General features: G+C 50.4%; 1 protein-coding gene across 7 annotated transcripts; it reads left to right on the top strand.

The window, feature by feature from the left end:
- Positions 1-872: 872 nt before the first annotated feature.
- LOC144951282 (metal-response element-binding transcription factor 2-like) lies at positions 873-16288 on the top strand. 7 transcript variants are annotated; one of them, XM_078881455.1, is made up of 13 exons: positions 873-906; positions 4616-5339; positions 5521-5602; positions 6637-6735; positions 7555-7655; positions 7866-8014; positions 9217-9312; positions 9593-9661; positions 10751-10874; positions 12536-12606; positions 13685-13858; positions 14238-14327; positions 14829-16288. In XM_078881455.1, exons 2-13 carry the CDS (start codon positions 4653-4655, stop codon positions 15187-15189), a joined length of 2103 nt encoding a protein of 700 aa, XP_078737581.1. In that variant the 5' UTR covers positions 873-906; positions 4616-4652; the 3' UTR covers positions 15190-16288. The 7 variants fall into 7 exon arrangements, with proteins under 7 accessions (XP_078737581.1, XP_078737580.1, XP_078737585.1 ...); XM_078881454.1 differs by lacking the exon at positions 873-906 and adding an exon at positions 1028-1277; XM_078881459.1 differs by lacking the exon at positions 873-906 and adding an exon at positions 1028-1277 and having other exon boundaries at positions 4612-5339; positions 12539-12606.
- Positions 16289-16975: the final 687 nt, after the last annotated feature.

The raw sequence follows: 16975 nt of genomic DNA, 5'->3' as shown, positions 1-16975 counted from the left end.
CTTATTATGTTTTAAAGTCACGTAGAAGGAAAATAATAAAATAATAAAAAATAAAACATAATAAAATAATTCTCTTATGTTTAATTTTTTTTTATTTTAATATTTTCCTTCTACGTGACTTTACCGAAAGAACCAAGAAGATATTGTCATTGTAGTGCGTATTTAATGTGGCGCTGCACTCTGATGTTGTAGGAGTGTTGTTATAACAATTAGTGTTGTTAGAACAATTCTATATTTATTTAAAGTAGCGCATTTTGACGTGACGTCACATTTCTCCCTTGTTATGGGACGTTGTAGGATGAACGTTGAGATTTATACTACCACAGGGTGACCAATAAGGTCTGAATTGGTCTGTAATAAGGTAGGGCACTGATTATGGGTTTACAGGTATGGGGCCGTCCATAAATGACGTCACGCAATTTTGGACGCTTTTTGACCCCCCCCCCCCCTTGAAAATATAACATGCTTCAAATCGCTTTAAACAATTGTCATTGTAGTGCGTATTTAATGTGGCGCTGCACTCTGATGTCGTAGGAGAAAACATTTATCAAGAAGTCTATTTAATTAAGTAGAACGTGTTGTCTATAGTTAGATAAAGTTGCGCATTTTGATGTGACGTCACATTTCTCAGCCCCCCCCCCCCTCGTCACACATCGTCACAAATGTCTGACCCCCCCCCCCCCCAGGTGCGTGACGTCATTTATGGACGGCCCCTATGCGCTTGCCCCAACAGTCTGTTCGGGCTAGGGGGTGAGTGCGGGGGTGGGCGGAGTGGACACGCCCTACTCCTGTGCGCGTGAGGCCATGCCAGCCATCTTGGTAGGGGGCAGCAGCAGCAACGGCAGCAGCAGAGAGCCCCGCTCGGGACCAGTCGCTCACCCCGACGAGTCGCCCCCAGCAACCGCGGTGACGTTCCCCCTCCCCTCACCTAAGATGGCTACCGGGGGGGGGGGGGCGGGTAGCGCTGCTCACATTACGGAGTTTCCGCGCGCGTTTCCGTGACGTCATGGGGGGGGACGGTGCGGGCGACGGGGTGGGGGGCTGCTCGCGCGCGCCGCGAAAGTTTTCGCGCGAAAAATTCCCGCGGGGAAAATGGCGCCGTGGGGTCCATCGTGAAGAGGGAATCGCGTCCCCTCATCGTCGTTTAATCGTCGTTCCTCCCTCCTGCATCGTCAGTTGTCATCGCGGGCATCTTTGCCCTTTCGTCAGTCACTTGTCACGCGTTGCGAGGCGGCGGCTCGGGGTGGGGATGGTGGTGCTGGCGGTGACACCGAGAGGTACATTTTATTCGCTCGGCAGCAGCAACTTTGTTGAAATCGCGAGGTGAATCATCACCGCTGAGGTAAACGGAGAACCCTGGCGGTGACATCCACATGGGCGACAGAGAGAGAGAGCGAGAGATAGATCCCTCACCAAGAGCGACAGCTGAGGTACAAATGTTGAGGTGAAACGAGAGCTGTAACCTCAGGTGAAGACGTCTCAGGTGAAGCCCTCTGAGGTAAACTGGTGGTAAAGCATTGACGGTGATCACGCGGTAAATATAAAAAAAGGTAAAGCAATGAACACATACATCCTGTGGTAAATTCTCAGGTGAAGTAGTCTGGTGAAATCCCCAAAAAACTGATGGTAAAGCACTGACGGTGATGCCGAGGTAAATCTTGAGGTATTTTCTGAGGTGATTCTTAAGGTAATCTCTAATATAAAACCGGAGGTAAAAGCAATGGTTAAAAAGAATACTGAGGTAAATTCTCAGGTGAAGTAGGCTCAGGTCAAACCCTTCCCATGTCAACATATCCTGATGGTAAAGAATTGATGGTAAAACTCCGCGACCCCGAGGGAAATGCTGAGGTAATTTTTTACATATTTAGGTGATTACTGAGGTGACATTTGTAAAATTTGAAGTAAACAAAATCCTGAGGTAAATCCTCGGGTAAAACTTTGCCCATGTTAACATCATGGTCAAAGTAAACACTAATAGTACTGGCAGTGATCTTGAGGTGATATCTGATGTAAAATATGAAGTAAATCCCGAGGCAAACCTGAGGTAAACATTGAGGTAAAAAAGTGGTAAAGCTCTTTGACAGTGACATGCGGTAAATATTGAGGTCAAACTCTTGACAGTGACATCTGCGGTAAAGCTGTTGACAGTGAAATAGTGAGGTCAAACTCTTGACAGTGAAATCTTGAGGTAAATATTGAGGTCAAACTCTTGACAGTGAAATATGCGGTAAATATTGATGTAAAATTCTTGACTGAAATCTGAGGTAAAACTCTTCGACAATGAAATATGCGGTAAATATTTAGGGAAAACTCTTGACAGTGAAATCTTGAGGTAAATATTGAGGTCAAACTCTTGACAGTGAAATCTTGAGGTGAATATTGATGTGAAATTCTTGACTGAAATCTGACGTAAAACTCTTCGATAGTGAAATCTGCGGTAAATATTAATGCAAAATTTTTGACTGTGAAATCTGAGGTAAAACTCTTCGACAGTGAAATTTAAGGCGAAATCTTGAGAAGATTAAAAAAACCCGAGGTTCGTCGTGAGGTGAACAAATGTGAATGGTGCGCTAACAGCGAGGTAAATCCTAGCCGAGTCGTGAGGAATGTTGCGCCAACCACATCGGATCCCACTCCTAACGGTGCCACCCGCAAGGCTTGTAACTCGCTTCGTCAAACAGCGGCGATAATACGACGACGCCCTGGCAATAAAAACAACAGCAATAGCTGTTATTATCACGGCTGCGTTCGTGTCCACTTGTTTATAAGGCGGCCGTGGTGACCTGTGGTTTTGGTCATGAACAAATGGGGCGGACATCTATGGGTATAGAGGCGTGGGGATTGAGTCACAATGATAGGGGCATGGCAGAGGGTTAGGGATAGGTGTTATTTATGGCTTAGTGATAACATGGATTAGGGATAGGGGCATGGGGTAGGGATAGAGGCATTGGATTATGATAGGGGCATGGATTAGGGATAGAGATAATGGGAAAGTGATAGGATACATACTCTTAGTTCTTTCGGTAAAGTCACGTAGGTAAAAAATGAAATTAAAATTAATAATGAAAAAAATCACTTGATGCAGAAAATCTGGCTGTGACGGTCCCACCTGATGACGGAGACTTGTGTTGCCTCCGAAACGTCGTGATTTTATTTTTTATTAATTTTAATTTCATTTTTTACCTACGCGACTTTACCGAAAGAACTGAGACTATGAATCCTTGCAGTCACGAAAGCTTTAAATCTAGAATTAAAGTGATAGGAGCATGGGCTGCATTGTGGAGGTCCATGAGAACATTTGAGTGAAGCAGCCGGTTGCATCTCGAATTAAGAGCATCGAGCTAGATAGCACTGTGTGTGTGCACGGGCACCATCAGCTGGGACTTGGTGATGGAGTAAGGAGCAAGGTTATTATTTTTCGATTTAAAGCTTCCGTGACTGCAGGGATTCATCTTCTTGGTTCTTCGGTAAAGTCACGTAGAAGGGAAATAATAAAATAATAAAAATAAAACATAATAAAATCTTTTATTATGTTTTATTTTATTTTAAATAATAAAATAGAAGGGAAGTAATAAAATAATAAAAATAAAACATAATAAAATATTTTATTATGTTTTATTTTAAATAATAATAATAAAACATAATAAAATATTTTATTATGTTTTATTTTCATTATTTTATTACTTCCCTTCTACGTGACTTTACCGAAAGAACCAAGAAGAAGGTTATTATTGGTGGGGCCGGGCGCCACACTTCCAAGGCACGGTTGTGGGTTGGTGTGAGCTCTGGCTGGGTGAAGAGGCAGGCTGATTTATTGGCTGGACGGCACTTGGAGCGGCAGGCCGGGACTTGAGCCGGTTTCCGGCCGTCCCCCGCCACTTGACGGAACCGGCCGTGTGGTGGTTAACCGCGGCGCTCGCATACTGGGAAATGCCAACGGCTCTCGTTGTGTGTGTGTCTCGCTCGCGCCGTGTGCGGGCTGCTGGCGATTGCCCTCCCAGTCAAGAGTGTGGAGTTGTTTTATTTTCGAGAACACTCGCTAGGCGATGCGAATGCAAGACACGCACATTTGCGGCGGCAATGGTTGAGGTGGTGGATGGCTCTTGATGGTAAAATTCGATATCTCGGTTTGTAAACCTTAACCTTTCTTTCCCAGTTTGTTCGGCGCTCGGCAGTGTAAAGTGCAGGCTTCGGCTATAAAAGTCGATCCTTAAGTACTGTGAAGAATTGCCATTGCCTGAAACGTCAGCTTTGTGTAAATGTTTATGTTATAAGGCAGTGTGAATGATCTATAATGGATTAACGTGGTGCTCATAATTGAATTGTGCCTAAGAGCCACTGCCAGCGCAGTACTGCAATGTTTTTGTTCATTTACATATTTTTTTATGAATTTACTGTACTTGAATACAATACAGTGGAATTGTATTTCTGTGGCGTGAGGTTGTACTTCATGCAGGAGTGAATCACGATACAGTACAGTCCCTTCTGAAACTCCAAACTCCACTGATTGGCAGTGTCACCAGAAGATGGCAGTACAACGGTGTGTTCAAGAACCCTGTGTGAACCTCTGCATGTTATCCCATGTGTGGTGGGTTCTTGTGCTTGGCGAAGGCAGCTGCGGACGATGAGAGGTGACGGGCGTCTCGTGTGACATGGCGAGCTTCCCCGGCGTGCGCGCCACCTCCACGCCGCGGCCCCACAACGGCGCCCTCGTCGCTGGCGACCACGGGGATGCGTGGTCGCGTGACGACCTCCTGGGCGACAGCAGCACCGTGGGCTCCGCATGGCTCGATCGCAGCACCGACCTCGGCCTGCCCAGCTTTGGGCAGCGCTTGCACGAGCGGGCGACGCCGGTGGGCCCCTACACAAGCCCCCTCCCTGTGACGGCGCGCTCGCTACCCATGGGGCGGGTCACCGGCTCCCCCGAGCGGGACCCAGGCCGGCCCCGTTTTGCCCGTGCGGTCTCGGAGTCGGACAGCGAAGAGGAGGAGGAGGAGGAAGAGGAGGAGGAGGAAGAAGAGGAGGAAGAGGACTACCTGAGTCCCCTCAAGCGGCATGCAAGGAGCGGCGCAGAGCGATACTCGCGGCCCCGCGCCGATGCTGGAGATGAGACAGTGACGGATGGCGTGGAGTGGCGGGAGAGCGCCGCTGCGGCCACTCTGGCGAGCGTGGGGGGAGAGGAGCGAGCGGCAGGAGCGAGGGCGGCACCCGAGAGGCCAGAGCCCGACGCAGACAGAAAGGGAGGGCCCACTCGGGCCCCTGTGTGCCGGCATGCGCTGGGCCACGAGGTTTTGGCGCGCTGGTCCGACGGACTCTTCTACCTGGGCACCATCAAGAAGGTGGCACCGCTAGCGTGTACAGCTCTCTGTGAGCCACTTGCAGGATGACAGCAGAGAGTTGTGTGTGTGTAGTCACCCCACCCATGATGCGTGTGATCACCTCACCCTTACTGTGTCTGCGGTCGTGACCTCCACAGCCCGCACAATTTGACCTCGCGTCTTGTGCTGCCACCCTGGGCAGGTGGACAGGAAGAAGGGGAGCTGCTACATTACGTTTGAGGATCGCTCCGAGTTCTGGGTCCTGTGGAAGGACATCCAAGCACGTAAGTTATGGAGGTGTGAGTTTGGGGTGTGTAGGTCTGTGTGTGGGTTGTCAAACGGATACCGTTTAACCCGTCACTGTCCTCAGTCGAGGAAACGGTACCATAAATCAGGAGCTGCTACCGGATTCCGGTGGAATGTCAGGAGTCAACGGTCCATTTGGCACACACGATCATACGAACCGCATGACGACCCAAAGTCACCATGTGGAACATTTGCCCTCGTAACTCGGTTAAAAATGTAAAGATGCAGCCCTGCAATTGCTTTCTGCTCGAGTCACTGCTGATGGAAGGGCTTCCACGAAAGCGACTTTTAGAGGTTATTTGGTCTCCTCTTCTTCCACCCTGATCAGACATCTTGGGAGAGGTGGGTGGACTATGTATGTTGAACTTCTTCCGCACTGTACGTAGCCAACCGTGGTAATCGGAGGTACGATTAGCACAGTATTAACACTATATGGTACTAACACTATGCCACCTGATGGTGAACCCATTTATGCTGCTGTTGGGTAGACAGGTGGCAGGAGGGAGATTTATAAATCTGCCCCCATTGTTTCAACTGCCGCACCTGGAGGTGGAATCGATCCGTCGATCTCTGGATTCCAAGTCCATACTCACCCTTACAACTACAACAGCTTCCTAGTGTGTGTGCGTGGGTGATTTAATTCGAGGCTGTGCAACAGGCATTTCAAGACTGGGCTGACCTCGCGCTGCAATACAATTTAGATATAAAACAGTTAAAAGCTGTTGTGGAGCTAAGTTGTGGGCAGCAGAGGGCAGTGCAGAAAAATCCAATGTATTTTAATATATTTCCCACGTCTGTACTCCCCACCTCCACCGACCCACAGTGACTAGTGTGGCAAAGTTTTGTCGGATAACCCCCATGTACCGCACTGTGTGGAGAAGCCCCTCATCCAGCAGTGGATTGACAAAAAATTGGCCGTCTGTGTGGCCTGACCATCCTTGTTGACATGTGGCTTGGCGCCATCAAAATCAACACGTGCATGTGTGTGTGCGTGCGTGTGCGCTCCGTGCAGTGGGGAGCCCCCCGAGTGGAGAGATGGTCTGCACCATATGCCAGGAGGGGTCTTCCGACTCTCCCAACGAGATCGTCATCTGCGACAAGTGTGGGCAGGGTAAGGGAGCCTCGTTCATGCGCGCCGCCACGCAACCAGTGCCCCTACGGTCTCACTACCCCACACACCCCGCACAGCCGATGCAGCGCGTGCCGCGGCATTGGCTTAGTAGGAGACTCGCATACAGTCCTACAAGTGCGTGGTCATGCCACTGAAAGCAGAAAGGCCTCCACTAGATCGTCAGTCCCAGCTTGCGAACGATGAACTTCTTTACTATAATTCCGAAAATACCGGCAGCACACCTGGAACTTTGCCGGTTTGCAAAGCGCTGCACGAGATGGAGCTCCATAGCTCCCTCTAGAGCTCCCTCTAGATATCCCTCTCGTAGTTTTCATATTAAAATTAGATTTTTTTGCTTGGACCAGCCATCTCGTATGTTCCGCCCTGTTCTATCTTCCATTCATAAAACATGAACATAATTAGAATAAACATTAAATTATTGATTCCTACATGCAAAATTCCATACATGATTCCTTCGTGGGCAAGAACTGATTTGAATTGACAATTATTTACAAGCCCATTTATATTTCATAATAAGTAGTGCTGTGACATGACAACTACAAATTATGTGAAATACAACAGAGAGCCACTAAATCTCTATTGACGGTTTTCATTCTTAATTGCTGTGGTTCAGAGTCTGACTAAGGCACCTTTTAGGATTGCTATGGCTCAGTGTTATTGGGTGAAACTCAGAATGCCGAAGCAGCGTGCCTGCGGACAACTGTTTAGTTAATCGTAATAATGAGACAACCGGTGATGAGGGAGGTCTCCCCGTGGATTCGCGTGCGTTCCCTGAACGACGCTCCGTGCCCCCCCCAGGATACCACCAGCGGTGCCACATCCCCAACATCGACTCAGAGCTCATCGCGTGCGAGGCCTCCTGGCAGTGCCGCCAGTGCATCTTTGTCACCACTACCAAGGTGCTCCGGATTCCTCGCCACATTAATGGAGTTGGCTAAACATCCCAACATGGGACCACAAAGCTTGGGAATTTGTTGGCTCCAGTTCATGCTTTATCTGTTGCCCCACTACAAATCCTACGGCGTTTTGAGATGCGATTTGCATGAACGACACCGCTGCTACTTACAAAATAAAAAATACAACTTACATTATATGTGTGCGGTCCCCAGCGTGGCGGGGCATTGAAGAAGGGTCCCCAGGCACGTGCGCTGCAGACGGTGAAGCTGACACGGCCGTACAGCCTAGAGGAGCTGGAGTGGGATACTCAGCACCGCACCAACATGCAGCAGGTTTACTGCTACTGCGGGGGGCCTGGAGAGTGAGTAGGCGGGATGGTGGACACACGCGGGGAGACACGCGTACACACATATAAAGACAAACACAGATGCACAGAATGACACGTAGATACAACAGCAGTGGCCTCCATTCACCACTCAGTGACATCACCAAGCCACCTGTTAATATTATTCTCATGATGCTTATTTACTCAGGAAAAAGTCGTGCAGGAGGGTCCTGCCACTGTTTCTCAGTCAGGGTGATGTTGCTATGTGTAAGCCCAATTGAATAAATTTCAGGTGATTTTTCAGCATTGTGATCTTTGACCAATGTCAGTTAGTCTGTGTTGTGTGTTTAGCTATGGGAGGAACCGAAAAAAACTCAGAGGAATCCCATGCAGAACAGGGAGAAAACATACAAACTCCAACAAAAACAACTGCCATTCGCTACTAAGAAGCGGTGATGTCACCACAGCGCTTGTGCCAGGCGATGTGCACTTGGAAGCCACGTGAAGTGTCAAAGGCTCGCTGACAGAACAGACCCAGATGCCATGGGTTAACTGAGATGACTGACAGATGCACCACCTGTGCCTCCACTGTGAAAACTTGTGTTTTAGTTCGCCTGGTGCTCCGCTTGTCGTTGTTAGCATGACTCCTCTGCCCTCGGTTGTTATCGGAAGATGACTTGCTTCAACTGCCCAGTTGCGCCCTTCAAAAACCTCCTCCACAGGCCGATCTTGACACCTCTTGTACCAGTTATTGGCAAGTCCACTCATCTTCACATTCTCCTGTACCACATCACCCAATCTCTTGTGTAGCCCTTGCTGCGCCCATTTAGGCCCCTTTATCCAGCCCACACAGAAGCTATTTTGGCATGCCGTGGCTGGGCATGCAGCCTGCGTAACCCAACCAACGCAGCCTTGCCGACAGGAAAAGTTCAGACGGTCTCCAGATCACACAATCCAGTCTTGTTAAATCCAAGATGGATCATAGGCAAGCCGGTCTGAATGTTTAAAACCGGCGCAGATGTTCCTTTAGAGGGGTCCACGTTTCGCAAGTATAGAAAAAGGACATAACTGACCGAGAAAACCCAAAGCTTTATATGGATCAACAGGCCTGGCAACTTCCACAGTGTTGTGAAGCTGATGAAAAGATGCCACTCGGCTGATTGAGAGCGAGACCTCTACTATCAAGCACGGGGCCGTGGTGAGCGTGCTGGTAACAGTGGTGGTGGTGTCTGTCCCAGGTGGTACCTGAAGATGCTGCAGTGCTGCAGCTGTCGGCAGTGGTTCCACGAGGCGTGCACGCAGTGCCTGGAGCGACCCATGCACTTCGGAGACCGGTGCTCACCTCACCTCTCTCACCTAGCTCACTCGCCTACCTCACTCACCTACTCACTCACCCCGCTCGCCAAGCTCAGTCACTATACCTCACTTTGACACCTAAGTCACCGAACTCACTCGCCACACTGCGTTCAATCTTGGTCACCACACCTAGTTCACCCCACGTCACATTGCCCCTGTCGTTCATCTTACAGTACCTGCTCACTTACCTTGCTCAATCATGCTACTCTCACGTTCACCTTGGTCTTCTTGATAATGAACTCCGCGTCTCCCCCGCAGGTTCTACCTGTTCGTGTGCTCCGTGTGCAACGCAGGACCAGAGTATATCAAGCGGCTCCCCCTGCGCTGGTGAGGGCTCCGAGCCTGCTACGGGGCTAGGCTGGCCCAGAGGCAGGCTCGATGAGTAAGGTCAGGGAGGGAGTGAGAGTCGGTGAACAAGGTAAGGGAGTGAGGTCAGAGTGAGGGTTGAAGATTAACGCTATGGAGGGAGTGAGAGTCAGAGAGATATAGTCCGTGAGTGAGGTTGAGAAATGAAGGTCCACACATGAGCGGGGTATGGGAGGAGGTGAACTCAGGGAGTGAGAGTCGGTGAACAAGGTAAGGGAGTGAGGTCAGAGTGAGGCTTATTCTTTGGTTCTTTCGGTAAAGTCACGTATCAAGATAACATAATAAATACAATTAAATACTGGCATACGACGTTTCTATTGCAACACAAGCAATCATCATCAGGTATAAATTAAATAGAAACACAAATCTAGTATACTTAGAAATGTAATGTAATACAACAGAGTCGGATAACATAACAGTCAACACCCTACCTGGTTGATTACGTTCTTCCTAAGAATGCTAAATTGATCTCTCTCTCAAATTTAGCATTCTTAGGAAGAACGTAATCAACCAGGTAGGGTGTTGACTGTTATATTATCCGACTCTCTGTTGTATTACATTACATTTCTAAGTATACTAGATTTGTGTTTCTATTTAATTTATACCTGATGATGATTGCTTGTGTTGCAATCAAAATGTCGTATGCTACTATATTATTTAATTGATTATTTTATCTTGATACTTGACTTTACCGAAAGAACCAAAGAATAATTCCTGCAGTCACGAAAGCTCCAAATTAAGTCAAGAGTGAGGGTTGAAGAGTTAAGCTATGGAGGGAGTGAGAGTCGGAGAGATGTAGTCAGTGAGTGAGGTTGAGAAATGAAGGTCCACACATGTGCGGGGTATGGGAGAAGGTGAACTCAGGGAGTGAGAGTTGGCGAGCAGGGTTGGGTTCTTGGGATTGGTGAGTGAGGTCCAGAGTGAAGTGAGGCGAGAGAAGAGAGGGTGGGTGTTGGATGGAGCGGTGTGGTGGTGTTGGGGTCGGGGTGTTTGTTGAGCCCCGATCTCCGTGTCCCTTGCTCTGACGTGGCCGCGTGTGCTGACTTGCAGGGTGGACATCACGCAGCTGTGCATGTACAACCTTACAGTGGTGCACAAGAAGAAGTACTTTGACTTTGAGAAGGAGGTGATGCCGTTCGTGCATGACAACTGGGACAGCCTGCAGCTCGGCGAGGTATGTGTGCATGCGTGCGATGGGTATCGAGCAGTATCGTGGCGGTGAGCGCACTACGCTGAAAAAGCCGGTGACCTAAGTTTGAATCATGACCATGGCTAACATTAGTGTTGATTATCGGAACTGACCTTGGGCCTCTCCTTCCTCGACTCGTACAACTTATAATAATCGGCGCTGACGAGAGAAAGGTGGCAGGGCGTGGCGCTGGCCAGACCAAACCCCTCGTGCGCCGTGCCAGCCTTCATAGACATCCGCCAACAGACTTTGCCCCAACAGCCTGGTAAGACTATTTTACAAGAATCAATGAAAACGTCGACCCTTCTGCGTGCAGGTGGAACGTTTCTCGTGCTGAAGGACAAAACGCAATGCAGACATGCATCTATTGCCTGACGGAGAGATACAGGACTAGTCTCGCGGAGTTTTCACACTTATGGAAATTTGGTTGTCTGTCACGATTGGGGTGGTCACGATTCAAGAATCTAATTTGTCCATTGTCTCGTTCTATAAAGTGTTTGATTGCTTATGTTATGGTTAGGTAGTCGTGTAGGTATAATGTCGATGTTTTAACTACAACGCTGCATCAACCAGTAACAAAACCAATTAAATTGAGTTGTCACGTCATGGACTGATGTGAACATTTATTTGGGTTTTTCAGCAAACTGCTGGAATGTAGACAATTCCAAGCAGAATTTTTGGCAATTGTGTACAAAATAACACTTGGCTGGAGATTACATTCAGCATCATCAGTGTGTTCACAAAAGCTGAGCTCTCTAAACGTGAAAGAGCTTCCTGATCCAGGTCCTTAGGTAGGTGCTGTGATATAACCAGAAACAGCCATAATGCAGGTGAAGGTTTAATAATTAGAGTTCATTGGTTGTGATTGACAGGTGCAATTCACAATGCACCTTATGTACATTGAATGTGTATTGCGTTGCAGTAGTTATAAATCTTGAGTTTAATGCAATATAAATAACGATATACAGTAAAACCTTGGATTGCGAGCATAATGCGTTCCGCAAACGTGTTTGTAATCCAAAGCACTCGTACATCAGTTGTGATCACGTGACGCTCGGCACACAAAGCGTATACACGTACTACTCGTATTGCAAGACCTCGCTCGTTTATCAAATTAATATTTATTTTAAAAATGTGCTCGTCTTGCAAAACACTCGCAGACCAAGTTACTCGCAATCCAAGGTTTTACTGTATCAAGAATGATATTGGGCATTAAAGCCTTCATATCAAATCTGTGGGCACAGCCAGGAAGGGAAAGAGCAGGTTGGGTTATTTTGGGTGCTGCGGTAACGAGATGTTAACTAGGTCGCCTGGTATGCAGGAGCTCGTGGGTTCGATCCCGACCCTTACGCTCGTATATTTAAAGTTTGGGTGTCTCTCTCTCCGTGATCCCGCAGATTTTTCTCCGGGTCCTCCGGTCTTTCCCTCCACGTTTGAAATCAACGCGCGTTTAGAGTATTTGGCTGCTGTAAATGCACGTAATAAGCCACTTCGTTGAAGTATAATTTGTGGCCAGGTCGCTTCTGAAAAATAGCTATATAGCTCATTGAGCCTTACCTTGTAAAATTTAAATAGTTTAGTTTTTTTGGTGTCCTGTTTCTCCTGCTAAACGCAAATTCTGCCGGTTTGCCCGGCTGTGTTTGCAGCAGATGGCCGACACGACTCGGCAGAAGCGCTACCAGTGTGTGATGCACGCGCTCATCAGCAACAAGAGCAAGTGAGAGATGCCTCTTCTTACCCATCTATTCAGCCGCTCACACATGGTCGTGCGAACGAGTTTGTGGGACAGTCGGTGTGTGAGCGAGTCAGTATATGAATGTATGAACAAGTTAGTGTGTCGATGGGCGAGTGAGTCAGTGAATGAGTTGGGTGGATGGGTGAGCGTATAAGTGATGGAGCTAATGGGCAGTTAAGTGAATGAGTCGGTGAGTGAGTGTTTAAAGGTGAGCATTTAAGCAAGTGGGTGGGTGCGTTAATGGTTTTGTACGCAGAGGGTTGCGTCTGTGGATGAGTGAAGAGTGAGAAAGTAGGTCATTGGGTGGCTATTTTATTGGGTGAGTGAGTGAATGAGAAAGTATGTGAGTTAATCGTAGTGAATGATTTTTGTGAAATAATATATAAATTAACTTATGGATTGAAGTCGGCCAAAACATCCAAGAATAGGACCAGAGGGCTTTGTAATTGTTGGCTGTGGCTATCCGTGCCCCGGTGCGAAAATCTCAGACGGCGGCATCACAGATTCTACAGCAGCGTTTAGATCTGCGATTTGCCCGAATGATGCTGTATATAGATAAAAATTTGAAATCCTAATTTCGATTTTTAAAGCGCCCTCAAACAATTGTTCTGAGGGCACTACAATCGTACTCGGGGCGCTACGTGAGTAGTATGATAGGTGTGCGGGTGAATGTGCGCTGGAGTGTGTTCGCTGCCCGATACCCGCATTGAATTGCGTGTGTTACAGCGTGTGCGGCCAGTGGAGAGCGGTAGTGTAGCAGTTAGCATGCTGCGCCACGAACTCAGCGACCCGGGATTTGATTCCCGCTCACAGCCAACACCTTTGATGAGTATCTGAACCAGTCCTGGGCCTTCCCTAGCTCGACTCAGCCTCAAATTAGTACCTAGTGCGGTGTGTGAACATTAGCAACGGGGAGACAAAGGCAGCCCGGCGTGGTGCTGGCCACCCACCCTCATGCCGTGCCGGCCTTCATATGTGCTACTCGCTAACAGCACTTGCCCCAACAGTCTACTAAAGGTTTACACGGGGGACCTTTGTCTTTGGCGCCACGTGTGTGCAGGTTCGTGTGCGGGCGCGAGATCAAGAAGAAGCAGCACCTGTACGGCCTGCGCATGCGCGTGCCACCCACTCCACCCTCCATCTCCCTTCCAGCCGCCCTGGGGTTCGCCGAGGGAGACGGCCCCCTCAGCCTCGCCAACATCTCCTACCCGTCCCCTCCTCGCCCCACGCGACGGTGAGAGCCCCCCCACCCCCCCCCCACCCCCACCTTGTCTCATCCCCGCCAAGACACCGTCGCGGGGAGGGGGCCACTTGAGCCCAAGCTAGGGTTGCCACATGTCCTGCTTTTTTCCGGGAATGCTCCCGTGTTGAAACAGCTGTCCTGCAAAATCTGTTGACTCTTCCCAGGACAAGCCCTACACTGTGTTGAGTCACCACGCCGCAGGTCAACGCTTCCATTTCTGCTTCTTCACACCGCTCCACTTTGGAATTCCCCCCTCCCCTTATTATCATTGTCTCTTTTGTCTCCCAAGCTCTTACAATAATGACCTTGCTCAGTTCAAGACAGGTGTTACACTCTTCACCCATTACAACTCCTGACGCTTGCCACGCAGGCGCCGCCTGTCCGGCCATCCTCGCCGACCCGCGGCCAGAGCAGGGTCATCCTCGCTCACCGGACCAGCTGCCCTTGCAGCCTTCCCCAGGTGCCCAGCACGGGGCACGCTGCACTCAGTCACACACAAAGCCTACGAGGCACCCCGCACACACCAGCGCACAACGCACGAGAGACACGCCCCACACTCGACGCACGCCAGAGGTCGCAAACGGGTTTTGATTCCTTACCCGTACCCGGCCGCACCAGGGTCGCAAACGGGTACCCGATACCCGTACCCTACCCGTACCCGGCCGGGTACGGATAGGGTACGGGTATCGGGTACCTGATTGCAACCTCTGGGATGAAGCCATGTTGCAGGCGCGGGTGGGTTGATTCTAGGAACTTGAATTGTGAGAAGAGACAAGACGTTGGGAAATGAGTGACAAACGGTGACTCACCAGTGACTCACGGCCTACCCGTACCTGGCCGGGTACGGGTGGCCGGGTACGGGTAGCCGGGTATCGGGTAGGGTACGGGTATCAGGTACCCGGTTGCGATCTCTGACGTGCGCGTGTTTGCCGTTCTCCCCCCCCCCCCTCTTCTCCACCAGGACCGCCTTCGGCCTCGACTCCGTCAACCGCGCTCCGTCCCGCCTCAAGCGGGGGCTCGGGGGGACCGCACCCCTGCGCCGCTCCCCGCGCGTCCCGGGAGGCGGTTACCGTGGTGACGAGGGCCCCGGGGTCCCGGGTGGCGGGCTGCCGGGGGATGGGGACGCGGTGGGCCCGGGCCTGGGCGGGTTGCAGGCCTGCCTGTCCCGCCTGGCCCCCTCCCCTGGGCCCGCGTGCCTGGCGGGGGGCGGGGCCGAGGGCCGCGCGGCGTGCGGGGAGGCGTTCCGTGTGCTCGGCCGAAGGGTGGGCCCTGACGGGCGCGTGCAGTACCTGGTAGAATGGGCGGGCACCACACCCGGCTAGTGGGGGAGAGGGGTGAGAGCGGAACCGTGGGCCCCGGGCCCTGCTGGGCGAGAGGGCCCGGCTCGTTCGTGGGGAGCCGCGCCGGTTTTAATTTAATCCTGAGCGGAAATGAGATCAGAGGAACCGGCGGGTAAAGTCCAAACGAGCTTTAATGCTGAGGCGCTAGTGTTTGATTACCAATGATAAGAGGTGCGCGGAAGGGAGTCTCACGTTGCGGACGGTGTCTGTTGGTCTGCGGCTGGGGGAGCGCTAATCCCTCACACCCCGTTGCGTGCCCCCTATGCGATGCGTGCTACCGCTAGACATGTAATGATCCACCCTCAGCGCCCCCCCCCCACCTCCTCGCCTGCTATTAAATTTATTGGCGCGATCAGAGATCTGTCTCTTTCACTTCGATAGGCCCGCCTGCAGCGAGTTTGCCATTTGCAGAGATTCGCGGTTCGAATCCTGCAGGCCGTTCTGATTAATGCTGGCGTGTGTGTGTATTAATCGTAAAAATACGCACCGCCGTCTGCTTTGCAGTGGACTTTAAAAGATTCCTCGCGTCATTTAAAGAAGAGTTGGCCACTGCGGTCCATATTTGAAAAATCGCACGGCAAATCACTTCCATGGGAAACGGTGAAGCCACTGGCAATACTGCCAAAAAAAAAGTGTCAGAGGCTTTCCTGGGTTAACAGACATCATAATCGTAATTAATAACATAAAACTTAATGCATGTTGCTGCTATTGTACTTTCCGTGCTTTCTGCGCACAACTCTTATACGAATCTGTTCTCGCACGTCGCGTGATGCTGCGTACATCGTGCGCTTGATAATCGGAATTTGACCACAGCTGGATCGTTACACGCCTGCCGAACGCGGCCTGCGTGTACAGCGTCGTAAGGCCGTAGCCTCGCACACAGAGTCGCGCACGGGGGGGGGGGGGGGCATGTACAGAGCGGACCGTCTATCCGCGCGTTGTGCAGCGTGGCTCAGCGGAATGAATGTACCCTTCGGATACTAGAATATACTGAGATACAGTTTATATACACGAGAGCTCTATATGTACGCCCCGCAAAGCCGAAGGCGCTCTTTCTTTTTTTTATTAGATCCTGCTTTTATTTGAGTTGGAATTAACTAGGGGGGGGGGGGGGGGGGGTTACTCGCCGTGCCTTGTCGTTGGTTGCTACGTACGGTGTGAAAGAAGTTTAACGTAACGTACGCCGTGGCCTCGTTTCACCGCGCACACTTTAACCAAAAGCGTTTGACCCGGTGACCCCGACGACCCTGTTCTCGTATCTGGCCTCGTCTAATCCGTGCCCCGTCCAGGCCACGGTTACCAGGATGACAGCGAGGAGCTTGGTCAGGTCTCCGTTATTGCTGCTATTGAACTTTCTGCGCACAACCACCCCCCGACCCCCTCCTCAACCGTGTGCCCGCTCCCGTCACCGCCGCGCTGCCACAGATGAAGAAAGTAAAACGCAACTCAAAAAATGTAAACAGCTCTTATAGGTCCGCGTTTGGGCTGCGCATCTCGCAATGTTAAACACGAGCACTGCCCCGCGCATTTGCCCGGGACGTAATTTCACCCTCGCCTTTGCGCGCGCGCACGTTATGGTAGGCGTTCGGCTTCAGGTGCGATGGTGTCTTCGCATCATCCTTCAGCCCTCGAGGGCAACTTCACCGAGGCAAAACGCCATAGGCGGCGTGGGTTACGGGATGATGCTGTCGTGCCCAAACATAGGGTTTAAATGGAAGTCAATGGGAAAGGCACGTTTTTGGCTGCCATTAGTTTGTATTTGATGTTA

This window comes from Lampetra fluviatilis, chromosome 61 (genome assembly GCF_964198595.1).
Source record: "Lampetra fluviatilis chromosome 61, kcLamFluv1.1, whole genome shotgun sequence".
In the NCBI taxonomy this organism is placed as follows: Eukaryota; Metazoa; Chordata; class Hyperoartia; order Petromyzontiformes; family Petromyzontidae; genus Lampetra; species Lampetra fluviatilis.
The sequence above is the reverse complement of the archived record's forward strand: the minus strand, read 5'-3'. Positions and strand labels throughout refer to the sequence as shown.